General features: G+C 52.3%; 5 protein-coding genes across 5 annotated transcripts; 2 read left to right on the top strand and 3 right to left on the bottom strand.

Annotated features, from left to right (window-relative positions):
- Nucleotides 1-451: 451 nt before the first annotated feature.
- Nucleotides 452-1998, bottom strand: CCOS01_09460 (uncharacterized protein; the record flags this gene model as incomplete). The annotated part of the gene is made up of 4 exons (XM_060457619.1): nucleotides 452-716; nucleotides 801-1542; nucleotides 1615-1745; nucleotides 1805-1998. 4 exons carry the CDS (start codon nucleotides 1996-1998, stop codon nucleotides 452-454), a joined length of 1332 nt encoding a protein of 443 aa, XP_060312319.1.
- A 1419-nt stretch (nucleotides 1999-3417) lies between these two features.
- On the top strand, nucleotides 3418-4926 carry CCOS01_09459 (FAD dependent oxidoreductase; the record flags this gene model as incomplete). The annotated part of the gene is made up of 1 exon (XM_060457618.1): nucleotides 3418-4926. One exon carries the CDS (start codon nucleotides 3418-3420, stop codon nucleotides 4924-4926), a length of 1509 nt encoding a protein of 502 aa, XP_060312318.1.
- A 6221-nt stretch (nucleotides 4927-11147) lies between these two features.
- CCOS01_09458 (uncharacterized protein) lies at nucleotides 11148-11456 on the bottom strand (the record flags this gene model as incomplete). Its single annotated transcript, XM_060457617.1, has 1 exon — nucleotides 11148-11456. One exon carries the CDS (start codon nucleotides 11454-11456, stop codon nucleotides 11148-11150), a length of 309 nt encoding a protein of 102 aa, XP_060312317.1.
- Nucleotides 11457-11610: 154 nt separating this feature from the next.
- CCOS01_09457 (uncharacterized protein) lies at nucleotides 11611-12210 on the bottom strand (the record flags this gene model as incomplete). The annotated part of the gene is made up of 2 exons (XM_060457616.1): nucleotides 11611-11740; nucleotides 11951-12210. 2 exons carry the CDS (start codon nucleotides 12208-12210, stop codon nucleotides 11611-11613), a joined length of 390 nt encoding a protein of 129 aa, XP_060312316.1.
- Nucleotides 12211-16112: 3902 nt separating this feature from the next.
- On the top strand, nucleotides 16113-17698 carry CCOS01_09456 (methyltransferase domain-containing protein; the record flags this gene model as incomplete). Its single annotated transcript, XM_060457615.1, has 4 exons — nucleotides 16113-16542; nucleotides 16779-16808; nucleotides 16936-17146; nucleotides 17230-17698. The coding sequence occupies 4 exons, from the start codon at nucleotides 16113-16115 to the stop codon at nucleotides 17696-17698; spliced, it is 1140 nt and encodes a 379-aa protein (XP_060312315.1).
- Nucleotides 17699-19961: the final 2263 nt, after the last annotated feature.

Genomic DNA, 19961 nt, shown 5'->3' with positions numbered 1-19961 from the left:
CGGATGGCGGTGCGAAGCTAGAGAATCTCTTACGCATATGTGTTATGTAAACTCCTACTTATCTAGTGAGGGCAGAGGCTGGGATTTGCGGTCTCGAGGCCATTTAGAATGAATCATGTCTGCCTACTGTACCGTTGTTACAGCCCAACCTGCTTGAACAGTCAGGTGCTATCCCGTAACCTGTTTATTTATATATCAAGTCTCAGAAGACCAGTAATAGCTTGTATAAAAATAACAAACACCTATTGTTCTCTGTAGAGGATCACTGTCCCAGCGTTTACTGACAACAAAATCAACTTTACTATCAAGCCTATACAAAAACGTTCATTCTTCCCACCCACGTCCTCAAGGCCCTGATGGCCTCTCTTCACTATTGTCCAACAGTGAGCCACTTACTTCCGCACCTTTCGCATTTCGTGAGGGGAATGCAACAACCGTTTTCTCTAGCCGATTAGGTAGCGGATCTTCGCCGCCAGTGTCCTGGAGCTCGATGTAGGTACTTAGACAGGCGGATGTTGAAGGCGAGGCGCAGAATCGTCGAGAACCTGCTGCTGTATGAAGAGCCTGTAACCACTACAGCCCAAGTACCGATGGTGACAGACAAGATAGTGATTCCCACAGCAACCCCATAGGCTATCCATAAGGGGGCGACTGAGTAAGTGTAGATGTTCTGGTACACTTCCGTCTCTATTCTGGCTTGGATTGGCGCGGTAGGACTGCCCAATGTTGTCAGCTAATAGTCTCCAGGCCTGTTTTCGACTGCATTGTGTATTCCACAGCTCACATAGCACACAACTTACTTCAATTCAGCTTGCGACATAAGACTCAAGGTGGTGTTGAGAAACATATTTTCCAGCAACCTCGGAATTTCGTGGCCGGCCCCTGGTTGATTGCTAAACTGTTTCCCGAAGAACATCAAGTCTTTTGCCAGATTTGTTATGCCCACCTGCGTCTGAATTATTCGCGGAGCACCTTGAATATTGCGATTGATAAGGGCACTTCCAATTAGCATAGACGAAAATGCATCCATGACCGCTTGGAAGGGAACTCCGACGCCTTTGTTGAACGTCTTGGTCGACATGGTACCAACACTCTGAAGCCAAGGTTCACTGGGCTCATTTGCTATCGGTATGGTGCTAATCTCCTGAACTCCGGATCGATATGAGAACTCTGTCTGGTATGAAGCACTATACAGGGTACATTTCGTGAACGAATCAAGAACCAACATGTTGGAGTCAGACAACCCATCGTCGTTGTTTTCGACAACGTATAAGGTTATTGGGGCATCTCGGGGCCCAGAAACCGTGTCCCTGGTGGAATCCTTTTTGTCCGGCGAAAATGGTGAAAGGTCTGTAGTTGATTCCGGCATCCAGGATATGTCCCGATAACAATAACCATCGGAACAGCGTTCAGTTGCTGATTTGGTGACATTGATGCGCAGCTCGTCATCTACATCCAGAGCAGAGCATCGGAGGGCTGGGCCCTCGAAATCCAGATTCCAACTGGCGTTGCCGTAGATAGAGGCCATCGGGATGATCGTGCCTGATATAAGTGAGCTGATCGCTGCTCTTCTAACTTCATCACTTGGCCCTGAGTAGGTTGTGGTACGTGTACCATCTGTGAGCCGTGCAAAAGCCTCACTGGTGAAACTGATGCTGGAAATCGGTCCAACTATTATGCCCCTTGCTACAGCTGCCTTGACAGTTAGTGTCGCCGGAGTGAGAAGAGTAGCGAACGGTAGAAGCCTAGATTTCCAGTCAGAACCAGGTTTCATGCAGAAACACTTCTCGTGTCAATTACTTACCAGAAGAGAAGCGATAAGAACATGGATAATGGGTAGAGCATCCAGAGCCTAGCATCTAAAATGTTCAGAGCATTAGACTTCGAGGCCAACAAGCCGTCAATCGATTGGAGCTTTGAAGGGCGGGCCTTGAGGACACTCCACGCGTGTTGCTCTTGCGCCGTGGATATGGCTATGCTAAGGAGAATCTTGGACATTGAAGCCAACAGCGCCCCAAGAGAAATATTGAGCTGCTAACTAGTAGCACCGCCCAAGTCGTAGTAGGTCTCTGATAATGGCGGCGTTCCAGCAAGGCTCCCGTAGAAGCAGTGATAACCGACTGCAAAGCCGACCCCGCCCAGCATACTGAGGCACATTGTGAGCGGGGCCTTCCAAGCATATAGTTGTTAGCTTTTTGCCGCCTTCTCCTTCTCTGCGGTTGACATAACAATTGACTTGTGATGGCGGCACGCGGGAACTCTGCCAGATGATTCTTGAGTATGAGCATGAGATGCTCAAGTGCGAGTGAAGGGATTGCAGCAAACCCCTCTTATCTTTTCGGGTCCAGACGGAGCTGAGGCGGCGAAGATGCGCTTGGTTCCTACACATGCATGTTGGCAGTAAGCCTGTACAAAAGGCCCCTGAGCCGGTCCTCAAGCGGCAGTGTACCCATGCAAGGCCTTGTTGGTTCGACCTGGAGGCTGCGCATAGGAGGGCAAGTCGAAGAAACAAGAGATAGCATTTTACTTGAAGAGGAAAGGTGTCTTATTAAGAGCAGACGAGGCGTGAGAGAAAGAGTGAGGGCGATGTAGAGGTAGAGCAGAAAAGAGAGGGGGGCGACGGCGCGGTGTTGAGCGAGGATGGAGTTGTAGTTATTTTAGTAATAGACAGAAAGCCAAACATTCGACGCCATACGGCCGTTTTAGCCAACGAATCCAAATGGTAGGGAATCTCGAATTTTCCAATGGGTGCGGTCGTACATGGTAGCTGAGGGCATTCCTAGTGCAAATGCTGGGATGGTCAAAGAGTTCAATGCCCATGGCTTCGTATGCGCCTTACTGCCAAGAGGGTCTCTCTTTTCAAGTTTTGATGCTTCTGGATACATTATAAACTCCATTATAAAATCATACACAGCCTTGCATTTAAATATTCGCAGACATGTCGAAGACGCGATCAACATGAGATGCGCCGTGGTCCAGGCATCGACGGGATGCGCCGATACCCAAACGGGCATGTTTATGCGGACCACCGGGCCCGGAACCCCGCACCGATCATCGTCCGCATTGACTTGCCATATCGCCTTGAGTTGGGGAGATGAGATTCCTACCGAGGGACAAGCACTCTCGTCCACCACAACCCCCGGATGCTGTGATATCTACATCACTCGAATTCGTGAGGGACGTTGGATAACATAACACAGCAGATTGACATGAATGCGAGACTGGAGAACTCTTCATCTGGTGTCTGACGTCAACAGCAACCTCACAAATCCCCCCGCAGCTATCAATCCCGAATCTAACTCAACGTTCCCATTTGTCTTTTCCTCATCGCTTTCATATTCGTTCAACGAAGTAGTCAAACCTGAGCTCAAGTCCGAGGATAATATAATACAATCCACTCGTTCGTCCGTATCAATCATGGACGAGAGAGCCCGCATTCCCGTTACCCTCCCGGTGCCGAACCCAACGCCCAGCTATTGGCACTCGCCGCTCTCCCGTCTCTCAACCTACAACTCCAGCCCATCACCACCCTCAGAGACCGATACTTTGATCGTAGGAAGTGGCATCACTGGAGCGGCCACAGCGCACTTCCTCCTTTCCTCAAAAGATGGATCGGCTTCGCCCCCAGACATCACCATGCTTGAGGCTCGCACCCTTACCTCAGGTGCAACGGGTCGCAATGGCGGCCACACCAAAGCCGCATCCTACCGATCATTCCTTCATCACGCCGAGACACTTGGGCTTGAAGCAGCTTGCCTCATTGCCCGTCTCGAACTCGCAAACATCCGAGCGGTTCACGCCTTTGCCGCGTCACATCTCAAAGACAAGGAGACGGAGAGCAGACCCTGCCAGACCGTCGACGCGATATACGACGAGGCGCAGTGGGAAGCTGCCAAGAAGGCCATAGAGGCGATGAGAAAATCCATGCCAGACGACGACGCCTCAAAGTACGAATTCTATGACGTTGAGGAGATGAAGACCCGGTTCCACGTTGCAAAAGAAGGGCTATATGGAGGCATCGGATACGAAGCCGGAAGCATTTCGGGATACCGCTTCACCACCGACGTGCTGGAGTTATGCGTCGACAAAGGCATGAAGCTCTTCACAGAGACACCGGCACTAAGCGTCAAGAAAGTTCAACATGGTGTCTCCACGGAAAACCACCGCTGGATAGTCGAGACACCAAAAGGACAAATCAAGGCCCGCCGCGTCATACTCGCAACAAACGGCTACACCGCATTCCTCCACCCACGCTTCCAAGAAGCCATCGTCCCAATGAGAGGCCAAATCACTGCTCTCCGCCCGGGCTCCAACATGCCAAAGGCGGGCCTCGCGACAACCTACAGCTTCATCTACGAGGCCGGCTACGAGTACATGATCCCCAAACCGGCAGGCACGCAGTTCGCCGGCGATATTGTCATCGGCGGCGGCCTAGTCCGCGCTCCCGACCAAGGGCTGGGCGAGTACGGTACGACGGATGACTCGCGGCTGAACCCCGTCATCAGCGCGTACCTGCGCGAGACGACACCGCGCTATTTCGGCGACGATTGGGGCGACGATGACCCCGAGGGCGAGGGCGGCGGCAGGGTGCGCGCCGAGTGGACGGGCATCATGGGCTTCAGCCCCGACGGGTTCCCATTCGTGGGCGAGGTGCCGGGCGAGGACGGGCTGTGGGTTTGCGCGAGTTTTCAGGGACACGGTATGGTGTTTTGCTGGATGTGCGCGAGAGCGTTGGCGGTCATGCTCGAAGGGAGAAACGGCAGCGCGGAGGAGAAGGAGAACGGGGAGGAGAGCAAGGCGGAGGAGGCGGAGAAGCAGCTTGGCAGCTGGTTTCCCGACGCATTTAGAATTACATCTGCGCGCCTGTCGCAAAGATTCGGAGGGAGAGTGAATCACTCGACGGCTGGATCCGCTGAGCGGACATAAAATAGAGACATAGAGGCACAGAAAGGCATGGAAATGTCGAGACATGAGACTCGAGAGTCACTCGTAAACGCCCACCTGACGCCGTAGCGGGCTGGCTTGACTTGGCTTCCTTGCTTTCTCGTTGCGGCTGGAATAGAGTTCGACCGCGCCAGTCATGGCCGCTTAGCTTAACCATCCCCTCGGATTTTATCGTATGAGCCCGTTCTGGCGGTCAAAGAAGGAACAGGTATACCAGGGAGGAGGAAAGGGGAAATGGCGTCTCGTCCGGCTTCCCACGGCCGTATGTAGGCAAGTACGTACGCATAAGCAAACGATGTTGTTGTCTTGTTTGCTCTAGCCGGCATCGGGAAACACGATCACGAGGTGCATGGCCATTCCTACATGTCACACACCCATGGGATGGGTCACTGCCAGGACATGGCTGGATGGAATACGACTGTGGCAGATTATCGTGACGGTTTGTGGAGGTTCTCCTTCAGCCGGCCACGTTCCTATTCGGTGTTATCTCTTGTGTTGCAATGAACAAGTCAGGATACCATTGCGTCCAAAAGATTCACTCACGCCAGGTTCCAAGTCGCGCGCGTAATTGCGGCCGTTTAATGTCATCTGCATGTCGCACAATGCGCGGAACCAGCAAACATTCTGACCAAAAACCCCACCTGGATGGCGGCACGCCTCCACAGCTCGGAATAGAGGCACTAAGGTCATTGCACTACGGGATACGTACGAAGTAGGTCCCGCCATGTTCGTCCGTCTCTGCTTAAATGGAGTCATCCCAATCGAGCGGCACAAGCGGGAAGAGTCTCGCCAGTGCGTTGGCACGGTACTGCTCGCCTCGGGATCGCTTGCAGGTGCAGGTCCAAGGGGGACCACTCGGTTGGAAACAATAACCCACTCGGGGAAAGGGGTCGCGATGAATGAATGGATGTTGAGGGCAGCGAGATGCAGAGATGGAAGGCCAGACCCGAGAGGCAGAGCTGTGGCGTTTTTGGTGTGCCGTCCTGTTAGATAAAAAGGACTGGACGGCACTTCAGCCATCATCCGTTAGGTCGGTGGATAGCGTACCCTACGTCCGGTTAATGTGAAAAAGAGATGACAGGCAGCACACCTTATGACGGGAAGCTGCTGTCTGAACGAACCATCCCCGAGAGACCAAGCCTATGAGGGAGATGCTTCTGCGAGGAGAGCAGAGCCTGAGAAACGTGTATGCCCGCCTTGGGTCGATGTCATTTGCAATATCGTGGGGGGAGCAGCTTCGATCCAGAAAGTTGTCGGAGTGGAACGGCTTGCCGAGAGCCACCGTACACACACATCGAATACGACTCTGAGAAGCAGCCATGGCCTCATTTCCTACTCGATGCGTACGTCCACCAAGATGATCGTGAGGAAACCCCCGCTCGACCATAAGTTTTGAGGCAGGTGCTTAGTGCGGTCCTGGGCATCGTGGGTGTGCAACTTGTGCGCACTGCGCGGGCGCGGCAGCACGGAAAGACGAGAAGAACGACAGGGGTAACTTTGACAAACACTTTGCCGGCCGGCTTCCTTTGCCCAGCACCAGATGCTGGATAGACCCCAGCCAGCCAGGACCACAGCTGTACGGACGGATATGCGATCCACCGTTCTGGAGACCTTTGACAGGCTGCGAAACCCGAAGGATTCAAGCAGCCAAGCCGTCCGTTGATGAGAGAGAGAAAGCAGCACACACACACACACATACACAACAATCTGCAGACAGCCTACAGGTAACCCGACAGAGGGGATAGTGGCCCGTAACTGCAGGCACAAGACAAGGAACCACCCAATAGCCCTTCGATTGGGACCGCGCGCACACACGTCGCCAAATGCGGTGAGCGTCGAAGAGGTATCCGTAGAAAGAGATGCAGTTTCCATGCGCCTCTGCGGCATGATGTCGGGACCGGGCGTTGCTCAGCGCGAGAGCGAGGGCAATGCATTGAGTGAGGCTTGGGAATAGCCAACGTTGATCTTGTCTCGCCTGTGGTTTGAGTCATGTCTACATGGTGAGCGCATATACGTAGGCTGAGCCCGTTTGTAGCTTGACGTGCGTTTGTCACAAGCATCGCGGTTCCCCCCTTCCGTCGTCATGCTGTGCATTTGCTCATGTTCCGAGGATAAGGGTCTGGTAAGATTTGTAAAGTTCGGGAGAGAGATCCCTCGGCCCAAAAACTCCTTGGTAGTGCCCGATGATTCCGAAGATCTTCATTGCGCCAATTTGGGTTGATTTGCTAGTGGCGTTTTGGAACCTGTTGGACCAGAGGGGTTAAAGAGGTTGCAGCTCGGCTGAGCATGGAGACATGTATGTCCTTACGTGTCTGTAAGCTTGTGCCAGACAGGTATGATGGCTGTGTCGTCGGGTCATCAAACTTTGTGGGATAAGCACGCAAAAGAGCCTATCTGGTAACGAAATCGGGTGGCATGCGGTCAGAGCAGAGTAAACCGCGTGCGCTTCGCTTGTACGGCCGAAATATCGTGTTGCCCTAATATGCTGTAACGTAAATGGTATCGCAATTGGTGCGAGACCATTCCGATGGTTTTTAGTACGTATGGTAATGTTCAGTAATCGGTATTCAGCGTTCGAGGCTGTCTAGCACGTATGGGTGTGAGACGGCGGCTACGATGTTTGACCGCCTTAGTCGTGGTTATTAGGAGAAAGCGCAGTGTTAGACCCGGTAGTGGTTGGCGATCGACAGTCAAAGTCCAGGCCAAAAAGCAATGGCTTCAGATCGTCGCGTCCAATGCCATGGAACTTGCTCGGGACCCCGGCTCACGGGCGGTGACTAGCACGTAGTTCCATCTCAGAGGTCCCCTTGGACGAGCACATTTTGTCTCTTTGGATTCGAGGGGAAGGGAGGGGGGCTGAGACTAAGCAGCTAAGGTAGCTTAGGCCTTTTGTTTCGCCTGGGATGGGATTCCAAAGAAAAGATGGCTTTGCTAATTACACATTGTCGACCACGTTGTGACATGCCACCGCCATGCTCTACGAATCAAGATCCGCGATGGCGACAAGAGACGAGTTGACACAATGGGGGCGCAAATTAGGGCCAAAGTAGCGCAACTGACTCTGATCCTCCCTACTGCGGGAGAGAGAGAGGCTTAGGCTGAACCACGGACCAGCAGGCACGAGTCGAAAAGCTGCGGACGCCCGGGACGCTAAGAGATCATATGAACCTCACAGTTGGATTAGAGCGTCGCAGCTTGCCATCCATCTCAGTACCGTCTGGTCCTGATTTGATTTGGCTGTCTGGGTCATCTCATGATTTCCAGTCTCTTGTCCCATCCAGGGTGGATAGGAGAGTTGATCTGAAGCCGACGGTGCGAAGGCAAAAATGTGAAATGAGCTGACGGAGATCTGCAGTGGTCGTTATTCCCGGTGCTAGCAAGACGACCGAACGCCCGTTCGCTCCGGACGGTAAGTAGATGCTGAGGATCGGGTGGGCGAAGAAGACGGGACCGAAATGATATGCCCTGGAGGGGAAACAGGGACGAATCGCGAGAGTCGCGGAGTTTGCCTTGGCGGCACCCAGACGCAACAGCGGCCGGCGGTCAAGCCGGGGACTTACAGTTGCAACAACTGCCATTGGGTCGACGCCATATTAGACGAGACGAGACGATGTCGCCCTGTGTCGGCCGATGAACGGGATGTCGATGTGAGTGACAACAGATGGGTAAAGACGGGGGTTGTTGTTGGTCATGGGGATGGCTCCGTTTGGGATCCGGGAGGTCGCATCCGAGCGTGGTATTCAACGGGTTGTAATAATGCAATGGAATGGCAATCGCTTGCATGGCGCGGGAAGTCACGACGTGTAATATCAAAGCTACTTGCATGGATGGATAGTATGGTATAGCCATGATCGCTTTCCGTACTCCGGTTTGTATCAGTACTGGAGAGAGAACTCTGAACTTTGAAGTATCAAATTTTGCGTGGGCCCTGGATGCAGTACGCCAGGTGTAGATAGGAAAAGGATTGGACTATTGGAGAAACGACCACTCACCTGAAAGGCCAGAACGATGCGACTGCCGACTGCCGAGTGACGAGCGGCGTAGAGGCATGCGATCTTCGCTGCAAAGGAAGGACTTTTGGTTGGAAAGAAACACAATCGAAGCCCCCTCCATGGACTTTGCCGCTTACCAATGCCAGCATTCTATCAAATGCATGAAGTCGCTAAGTTATTGAATTCAGATTCCTTGGTTGTGAGGAGCTTGCAAAGTCTCTGGGTTCACAATAGAATACGTCTGACCATAACTAATACTGAGCAAGTCTTTGAGGGATAAATCAGCTCCTCCTCTCGTAAACGTCAACATCTCCTAGCCAGTGAATTACAGAATACATGCGGATCCGATAGACTCGGAGAGAGTGACCTCGATGGGCCGGCCCCCCTTCTCCCAAGAAAAGCTTCCTCCCGAGTCCCGGCCCAGCGTGCCATTCCTCTGGGAACATCCACAACGATGGCTGGGGCCCCTAGCTGCCCTGTTGTCCGTTGAAGGCGTGCAGACCAAGTACTCTGTATTCGTAGAGTTGCAGCGCTTTATCCGTCTCATGTCCCTTTCCGTCTAGGGGGTGTCTAGCAGTACTAACAGTGGGCAAAGGGGAAAGAGGATCCAAGGAACAGGGAGTGAAAGGGGTGTTGGGATACCAGGCTGTGACATTTCCTCGATGAGAGAGAAACATGGATAGCGGCGAGGAGAAGGAAGCAGAGTCAAGTACTGTCCATGTACCCGTCTGCTCTCTTCTCGACCTCGGCATGCCCCCTTTGAGTATCCCACCAAAACCCATTCGATTTCTCGACCCTCCCTGTACCGCCAAGAAGGACAATCTGGGTCTCAGCCCCCACAGAAGGGACAAGTTCAAATCCCGAAATCTAAAGTCCCACTCTTTCTTTGGGTAGTGTGTTCTTCCGGCGCTCACTTCGCACCTGTTCTCCGTACCTCTCTCTGTACGGTAGGTATCCGTACGCACACACACACTCGTAACGGACGGGATATGCTCTAGTGCAGATTGAAGTCTCTTTAAACGTGCTGGGTCTCGTGTTTTTCTCCGAACGTAACCTCCATGTGGCGGGTGACTATCAGGTCATACTTGAGTTACGGGCTGTCAGGTTTGACGCATGCTTTGTGTGGAACGTTAAGATGAGGGGGAGAATTCCACAGAGCAGAGGAAAGGCCAACCAAGCAAAACCCGGGCTTCCCAGAATCTTCGTGCCTAGAGAAAAGCTTCATATTTACTTTTTTTCTCCTCTCTCCAGTCGAATCGACGGATTGAGCTCGATGCAGGACAAACGGACCAGACGGCGACGCTTCTTCCCTCCACCCTCTCTGACCGTAACCGCTGCTGCAAGGTTTTTTGTGAGATCTGACAAAGACTTGAGCAATTGTGGGCAGCGCTCTGCTGGATTGGGAGGAGGAGGGGAAGACCCAAGCAGCGCCAACGAGGAGGGGCAGCCCGGGTCCGGGAGCATGGACATGGGTTTCTCGTCAACGACTGCCAGTGACCACTTCTCGGGAGCCAAGACCTCCAAACCTTGCCCTGCTCTGCTCATCGGTATGCTTGATCTGTGCCATTGTAGCATCCGTCAAGCGTCAACGCTGTCAGCATGTACCTCTGAAAGCAACCTTGGAAGAGTCAGAAGTGAGGCTTTCCTCACACTGCGCGAATGATTGATCACTGAGCGGCCTTCCTTTACCATGGTAGTGCGGACTTTGCGCCCGTTTGATGGACGACGGAAAGTATGGATGGTCCTTGCTGGTGGACTTGGTCACGGACATAGGACTGTGACACTGACAGCTGAGTGAAAGGCCGCCAAGTTGTCGAAACATTTTCTTGCTTTTCTTCCCTTCCCAACGGACTGGACTGCTAAGCTTCGGCACTCGGTCAATATGTCGGGGGAAGTCGGTGGGCAGAAAAACACTGGCAGCTTTGGGCAGAGAATCCTGCCGCACAAGAAGTGGAATGATATCGATCATCTCAAGTTCGTTTGCTGTGGCCCATCCAGATCTTTGCCTATGGGTTGATGGGCTTCGTGGGGTCCAGCGATAGTGGTATGCTTCTTCTTCTTCTTCTTCGGGACATCGCGCAATCTCGCGCAATCTCTGCGGGCCCATAGTTCAACGGATGCATCTGTGTGATCTTTTCTGGGCTCGATCTTGCTGGAGACTTCAGAGACGGGGGTCCCCATCAGAAACCGAAGAGCCGCAAAACATGACCGTCAGACGGTCGGCCATCTTGACGGTACCGACGGGTCAACGGCCCCGGCCTTCAGTTTCGACCGAGCTTCGGCGCTCTGTGCTCCGTGCTCTTTCTCCCAACTCTTGAGCTTCTTGGGTCTTGGGTCTTGAGTCTTGACTCTTGACTCTTCGTGGGGTGCTACGTTTGCCAGGAGCTCCCCTTCTCTCGGGTAGGTGGTTTGACTGTACTGTCGGCCGCTTGTTGCAGGTTCATGGCGCTTCATCCCAGCAGCTTGGTTCGAGACAGAATAGAGTTCATTGACGAGGTGTTGATCCTTTGCGGGCTCCATCGAAACCTGCCACAAGGTCGAATGGCATGGCGAAGTGAACGAAGGCCAAGACTTGGTCAGACGCGAAGGTGCCGACACTACTAGAGTGATGGGCAGGCCTTTTGACAGACGGACTGATAGCATGGCAGACCAGAAAGTCCTAGACTCGTGACATCTACCGTGATAGACTTAGAGTCGTCGAGATGATTATTGCGGAACTCTCCGTCAACTTTGATTTCCCTGCGAAAATCCTCGATTCGTCTTGGGGGCCCTGCCGGTTCCGGGCTTTGAAAATGAGCTTGTACCTGTCCAACACAAGTGGAGAATAGAAGTGGATTAGATAAGCATGCCCTGTACCATGGAAACGTCCGAGCCAAGGGCCCCAGGGAAGTGAGTGACACTGACACTGACTGGGAGTTGGGAGGGGTGAGGGCCTTGGACGAGAAGGGAGAGGAACAGAGAGAGAGAGAGAGAGAGAGAACAGTAGTCAACAGGTGATCGATGTACCTCGACACCCGCAGGTACTTCCGCCTTGTCTTTGCCTTTGCGGCTTGCCTTGCCTGCCCGGATCCACGAGAAGGGGGGCAGAGAGGCGGCCGGGACGCTGCACGTTCCAGGTCGAGGTTACTCCTGGTGCTCCTCCCATCCGCAGCTCCTCCCAGTGCAGCAGAGCAGCTAAGGGTACATAGTAGAGTGTAGGCGAGGCGAGCAGGGCAGGGCACTTGCTTTGCGTCTGCTTTGCTTCTGCTGCGCTGCTGCTGCTAGAGGAACTCATGTTCCCATTCCCTTGGGTCGGCGGGCCCCCTACTCCGTACGTCTGCGCCTAGTTAAGTACACAGTAAGTACGGTACAGGAGGATGTCCTAGCCGTAGCAGCAGCAGTCCTGGGTCATCGTTGCGCAGGTTAGTCTTGAAGGACTTCCCTCCGACGATAATCCGCATAGCAAGCAGGTCGATGGACGTCCGCAGGAGAGTTCCCCATCAGCAGCTCCAGTTGCCCCTCTTCAGTACAGAACATGTCGACATTCATTGGCATCACGACTGGCCACGCCTCATCATGTGCTTCTCAGAGTCTGCCTCCGGCTCCTCTTTCCCGTTGCTATCTCGCCCTATCTCATATCCTTCTCTCTCGACTATCGGTCTACCTTCCGAGTCTTGACACTGCGCATACACGAAGCACATGCAGATTCATGTCCAGTCTCCATTATGCCACCATGTAGACGCTCCGCTCATTACGCACGCATCGTCTTGGCTCACATCCGTTTGCCTACAAGAGTAAGGATACTCTGTACTCTGTACGGATATGTACAGAGCATCGCGGCTGGCAATGGATATCTCTCCACTCGGTGAACGGCTATCTCTCAGATACAACATACGCTTACCGTTCCGGTTCGAAAAGGAGCCCTACTGCCGCACATCATCACCCGTTCTCATTAAGGGTTTTGACGGCTCCTGACTCGCCCATCTGCCGTGGCACCACGGCACCGCGGCCATGGTCGCAGCCCTAAGGCAAGCCACGTCTGCCAGCGCACAGCACATTGGGATTGTTTCTCGGAGCTGCACTTTGGCAACCTCACAAGGACAAGAGGACCCGGAAGTGCTCGCAAGAACCCCCCCTCTTCTTCCTCGATCTTCAAAACCTAAGAACCATTCCGGCGTTGTCTTGACTCTTGGGGTAGTACGGATGCCCTATCGCAAAAAGTCACCTTACCTTAACCCCAACGTGCCTTGCACCCCTCCACTTCAGCTACAACCTCACCGAATCCCACTTCCAGACTGTTTACACTAGTTTCCCCCCTCCATCCCCTCTTTTGAACCCTTTTCCTGTGTTCCCCTCACGATGTTCACTTTTTCTTCCCATCATCCTTTTGGTCACGGCCCATCATATCCTATCTCGTGCTGCACGAGCAGACGGACGGGAGAATCGCCGTGAAGCATGTCTTATACTGATTCAATGAGCTGATGTTGTGACGGACCATGTGCTCTCCCACATGGGGCCACGTTCGTGTCTCTTCTTCCCGTCGTGCCTCCTGCCTGTCCCGCTGCTGTATTCATTGTGTATGTATGCGCTGTGCTTGTACTACATACCCAGTATAGACGCAACGGCAGGGTGATGCCAATTCTGGTGCAAAACAGACATGCTTCATCCCCCAAATCCCTGACTTGAGCCAATCATAGGTCCATTTCGACGCCTTCGTTCCTCATTCCCGGGTCCCTACGTCTTCAGGTCTGACCCGACAGCTTGTTTTGAAGGATTCCTTCCCCTCCCCTCCGACGCCGATGCCCTTACCCTCCTCTCCCGCTGCCCGCACCACTGATGTGCGCAGCCACCCCACTGACAGTGGCCAGGTCTGTATGTTGTACCCTGCCTGTTTCGTTCCTTGCCCAGCCCGTCGTATCTGAATGGGAGACACTCACACACACACACACTCACACACAAACACACACCCCAGTGGCCCCCTCCCCCCCCCCCCCAGGCCCCAGGGGCAGATTGATGGGCGTTAGGCACACTCGAGGAACAGTAGGCGGCTGACGAGCTAACCAAATTCGAGACAACTTGCCTATGGGTAGCTCGCTAGCTCATTAGAGCTGTCGAGACTGTCTTGTCTTGCGCAGTAAGCATGGTAAGCTCGCTTGGTGCCAAACATTGCCAAGGACAGGTTCACACACTCCTGGAGCTCTCTCTCTCTCATCTTCCTATTCATCTTCATCTTTATCGTCCTCGTGAAGCTGTAAAGTCATCAAAAAAAAAAAATAGTCATTTAGTTGTCAGGCAGCGGCCATCATTAACCCTGGCCTGCAGAGAACCACAGCCCGGGTATCGAGCGGGAAAGCATTACCCGCCCCTGCAAGTATAAGTCATCCAAGCCTTGCTGTAGCATCTGAGGTAGGTATCGAAGCAGAGCAGAGCAGAGCGCAAGTGCCACTCTCCCACTTGTACCTGGGCGAAGCAATGTACATTCCCTTGACCCATCGACCCTCATGTACCTTTCCTTCCCTGCCTTAGTGTCTAGTAGGTTCACTTCCGTACTTCCTGAGAGCAAGAGTGACAGAGAGAGAGGGCCACAGCGACCCGTGCAGGGACGGGACGCGAAGCTGTAAAGACCTGGACCTTGCCAATCGTCCATACTCGAACATCCATGCTTCCTTCAAGTCTACATTCTGTTGCCTGCCTCTCTCTCTCGCACTCATTGTCCCTTGCCTTCGGACCACTGACACCAAACACATACATAATCGCTCCCTTTTCACCTTTGTTTTCACCATCGTGTTCTTCAACGTTGCCATACTGTCGGGCCCTCCAGATTCCCCACGTCATCATTTACCAGCCCAGGATTCCTTCTGCGACTTATCTTGCGACCTTGTCTCCCAGTCTGGCCTCGATCTACCGGGAGCGTTGTTGAGCTATCGATCACCTGTCAACTTGAAGGATTCGAGATACCTGCCAGGGTCGACAACCTCTTCCCCCGCACAGGGCATTCGGCGAACAACCCGATCTCACCACATTCCGTTGCGTCGAATCGTCGCTGTTCACACCCCAGCCACGACGACGACGACCGCCGAGAGCACACAAAGTCTTGTCGCGTCAGACTTGAACACCGCTCTTCTAGACGGACGCTAGTCGACGGTCGAAGTTTGCTAGACAGGTTGCAGGTTACATAGCTCTAGACGAAGCCTGAATCCCCCACCCCTGATACCAAAAGGTCATCCACAAACACCATCTCATTCTCAGCCTGTCCGCCATCCGCCGCCTTCTCTGGTACCGGGCTCCTTCGGCTACCTTGCTAGTACGTACCTTGGCGACTTTTCTTAGTCTATGGGACGACCCCCTTCTCGTTTCCCCCCAGTCGAGGAAGTCATTCAGATTTCTGAGGCACCCTCACGGGCCATGTCAAAGTTGATGCCGAGCCGTCCAAACCACCATACCCTTTCTCTCTTAACACCAAGCCTGTCCCGTCGCAAGACATGCCAGAATTCCCGAACAAACAGTTGTTGAAGTCGATCCCTGATCCCCTTACCTCCCATCCTTCCCTTCGCTGCTCGCGTCCGCGATTTATCTCGTCCCGAACAAAGCGCACGCACACCAACCCCAAATAACCCTCTTCCATTGTCTCGGGTCCCTCCTTGTCATCCGCTCCAGTGGTTTTCTATTCCTTTTTCCCCTGTCAGTATCCTCCTCTTCTCCAAGACAGGCAGCGCAAAGTTTGCTTTCCCATCATTCGTTCTCGCCTCCCCGCTTCCACACCTCCAAACAAACCGACGTTTTCGTCCAACATCTTCCCTATCCTGATTATCTCTCTATCCACAAGCGGTTCGACCGCTCCCCACGCCGCACGCCGCTTCGGGACTTTTCTGATCTGACAGTTGGAAACAGACAAGCCTGGCTGCCAATCTGGGACGTCATCGCCGGCATTTTGGTCTTGGTGGAGGGGTCCCTGGTTAGAATTTTCCATCCCTGGAAAGCTCTCTGACGTTGAGAAAGCCAAGGTTTTGGATTGGGATCGCTTCGCATTGCCAATTCGCACTGCCATCAACTTCCCGACAAGTCAGGCGCCCGTCGCCGAGGACCTTTCTCCACGCCCGACGACAGTCAAGTTCGTGTACGCTTAGGTTCGAACATTTGACTCAGACTGGCGTCTGTCGGGTACGAAGCGCAACAAGCAGATAATTCACGTCCACAATGAATTCGCCGCCAAACTCATTACGCGAAGAACAACTGAGAGATCTCTTGGTGAAGTCCGCTCGCGGCCCGCCTTCAGACCAAGAACCCCCCGAAAAGCGGCTTAAACTCGGCGGCCCCCCTTCTCCGGCAACCTCAGGCCCGGCCGTCATGTCACCGCCCGGTTCCACCGATACAGCTATCACTGTCGGTTCTCATAATGGCGATGAGTACGACACCGAGAGCTTGACCGACAGTGTGAGAGAGCACATGTACGAGAACCGACTACGATATCACGCCTACCGCGCAGGACGTTATGCATTTCCCAACGATGCTATTGAGCAGGACCGCGACGAGATGAAGCACATCATCAGCATTGAGCTGAGTGGGAGGTACTTCTTTTCCCCTGTCGATGACCTGATGGCAAGAGGCGCCGAAGTCCTGGATCTGGGTATGTGAAAGCTTTTCATGTGAGGCACCATGGTGGTGACGTACTTGAGATCATCGTGGCGAATACCTGCCGCCACGTTATGAACGCTTTCTTCTGCAAGAATCATCACAACATTGTTCATGATGCCTCGGCAATGAAGAGAACAACGCCAGAATCTTGCGACGTCATCACCGAGCCGTTTGTTTACATTTTAGAATATGCTGTGAATCGCAGTGTGTTAACACCATTTTTCACAGGAACTGGACCCGGTCACTGGCCTATTGAACGTAAGTTCCAAGTCCTCAAGACGCTTTCATTTGCCGTCATATGATTCACTTTCACACCGTTCTTCTCACACCATTACGATCTCGCTACGTTTATGATAAGCGGTCAAACTTACATGTGACCCCGTAGTCGCCGATATGCATCCCAACTCTACGTTTCTCGGCATCGATTTATCTCCGATTCAGCCAAGTGAAGTGCCTCCCAACTGTCACTTCATGGTCGACGATATTGAACACGAAAATGGATGGGATCTAGACGAAGAGTACTTTGATTTCATCCATCTGCGACATACCCTGCACTCCATTCGCGATCGCAACGATCTCATGCAACGCGCCTATAGGTAAACTCCTCATCTCATTTTCACATCCCCTCCTCAAGCTATCGAACAATACTACCTGAAGACAAGAGACTGAACTCTCGTAGGCACCTCAAGCCTGGTGGTTGGTTTGAAATACAAGAACTCGAGTTCTTTCCTTTGTGCGACGACCAGTCCTGCCCAGACGGAGATGGGTACGGCTTCCGAGTCTTCACGCAGTACCTCGACGCGGGATTAAGAGTGCTTGGATCAGAAATGCATGGAATTCGCGCCGCCGCCGATGAGATGCGGGCCGCTGGTTTCGAGAACGTGGAAGAGGACAGGAGGAAATGTCCCATCGGCGACTGGCCAGCAAGGCCTGAGCTGCGCGAGTGTGGCATATTGATGCGGGAAACGATCTTGGAAGGTCTCAAGGGTCTGGCGACAAGGCCTTTCAGAGCCCTGGGATGGACCGAGATACAGATCGAGATGTTCTTGTTGGACGTACGGTCGCACGTCAAGGAAAGGGACTTCCACTCCTATCTGAACCACAGGACAGTCTATGGAAGAAAACCGCTCGACGCGCCGAAGCCATGAGTGGCAAATTTATGAAGGAAAAGAATCAAGAGCACGAAGCAAGACTGACGACACGAAACGAGCGAGGCGACGAGTACGCATGAGATCACCGATCACCGCATACCGATAAAGGCGATGTAGGGGTTTTTTTTAGATTTGTGTTTTTGATTTTCCTGGGATTGGACGCCTCCTTTCCCACATTGGATGTGCTTCGGTGTCACTGGGGCATTGCATCAAAGGGTTCAGCCGGCGGGCTGGCATCATTATCATTATCATCATCATCATCAAAACAACGGCACTGCATCGGTTTGGAGATCTCTCGGTGGGCTTTGGGGTCTACGGACAGCGGGAGGTAGCTTCGGCTTTGGCATGTCGTCATCACATTTCGGCTACAGCGGGCGATGGGGGAGTTTTTTGTTGGCTTTCTACTTCGAGGAAGTCATGAGATTATTAAGACCATGGCGGCCTCGTTGGCTATATCAGCTTCTAATAGGTCTGGTGTATCTTACCGTTTCATCCCGCCATATTGGAGTAGTCCGCACGAAGGGGTTCGTTCAAAGAGCAATCCCTCGAAGTCGACGAATATTGCGGAGGTGGTATGTCTATAACGCCCATGGAAAATACACTGCAAAGCCTCTCATCCCCGAGGGCTCATTGCTAGTTTTCTACGCTTCCATTCCTCCCTGATTAAACTATTAAAATTCGAAGTGATGAATTAAATAAGCCTGTATGAGTCTTTACAAGAGATATATTACAATTCGAAACGCAAAGGTGTCAAACAAGAATCAAGCTTAAGGTGTTTCAAGTCGTGCCTACTTTTCTGAATGCCGATCATTTAATGACTTCGTAGACCGTGATTTGCATGCGTTCATGGAAGCCAACTCTTGCTATGTTCTTATCTAAGTCCATAGCCGAGTCTTGAATACACGTCTGGGCTGTTCTTTTCCTGTCTGAAAGGCTTGTCATCGACTACAAGGTAGGAGGTCTGGACTCAAGTGACGGGCATGTTTGGTCACAAACTTCTCACTTCAGGGTACTCATGTACTATTATATTGGACGTTAAGACTGCTGTCGATGCGATGGAAATTCTAATGAACTTGAAAAAGCACTTGCACACTGTTGGAAATTAACGGAGTAGACGGTCCAGATGCTTTGCGCAGCTGGTTCATTGTGGACTTGTTGTGATGTGTTGGTCTGCAACTCGTAGGGGGGAGTTCGAACATCAACGTTGCTCATGAGTTTTTGTATATGTGAAATACCGGCCTTGAGTTATCATGAACCACGAGTATCAGCGTTGTCTTGTCTTTAGTCAGCTGGCTGTCTTCCCTCAAGCATTTCTTAGAAAGTCGTCCAGGTGAGTTAAACAGCACAATCATCTCGATTCTGAGCTCCACGCATTACCACCTAAATACTCTTAACTCACCTCGAACCTTTCTGGTGAGTGCTTGAGTGGATAGCAAAGTGATCGGGTGATCAACACATCCCAAGCTCCCAACTGTCAATTAACAGCATTCTTATCAGTAGGATTGTTACGCATCACTCATACTAAGATACCTCACTCTTCATAAGCTTTTCTAATGTCATAAAATGCGGAGAAGATGCCCAGAAATTGGATACTATTTCTGATAATTTTCTTAGAAAAGGCTGATGTACATTAGTCTATCTTGTCGTCTACTTGATGCTGAGGTGCTCCGGCTAGTGACATAGGATCCGGGGGAATAGGTTCTACATAAGCTCCAAGTCAATATCTTGACAATGTCAAGGAGCAAGAACTTATCGTATGAAGTCATAACGAGACGCGGATAGAAGATGGCGTAAAGCGACTCAGCTTGTGAGCATCCTGGTAGTTCGGATCGCAGAGTTCTGGAGCTTTTCATTGGAACACAGATACATGTGCTCTCCGCTAGAGGTTTTTGTCGCCACTGGCTAATTGAGTCCATCACCAAGTTGGAAATCCCGATTCAGATCGTCATATTCTGCCAACTTCCACTTGACGATGCCTATTTCTCCAACAGTTCCACAGTGTTGTATCACGTTAAGAATATACAGGATAAGATGCATCTAGACTTGACAAAGTAGGACAATCTAAGCTGGTGATCTGTGAAATCGAGGCACGAACATTTAGATTATGTACAGCTATAGTTCATAACCAAGATTGATAATGATGTGCCCATGAGGTTCATGTAGCAAGTTCACATGGCTATGGCAGCTTGAGTTTGATAGACGAGCTTTAGAAACCCAGGGTCACTGAAAGGTCAACTCACGATGTCTTCAACCAGAGAAG

This window comes from Colletotrichum costaricense, assembly GCF_030867565.1.
Source record: "Colletotrichum costaricense strain IMI 309622 chromosome Unknown Scaffold_9.1, whole genome shotgun sequence".
Taxonomy (NCBI): Eukaryota; Fungi; Ascomycota; class Sordariomycetes; order Glomerellales; family Glomerellaceae; genus Colletotrichum; species Colletotrichum costaricense.
This window is presented reverse-complemented; position numbering and strand designations above follow the sequence as displayed.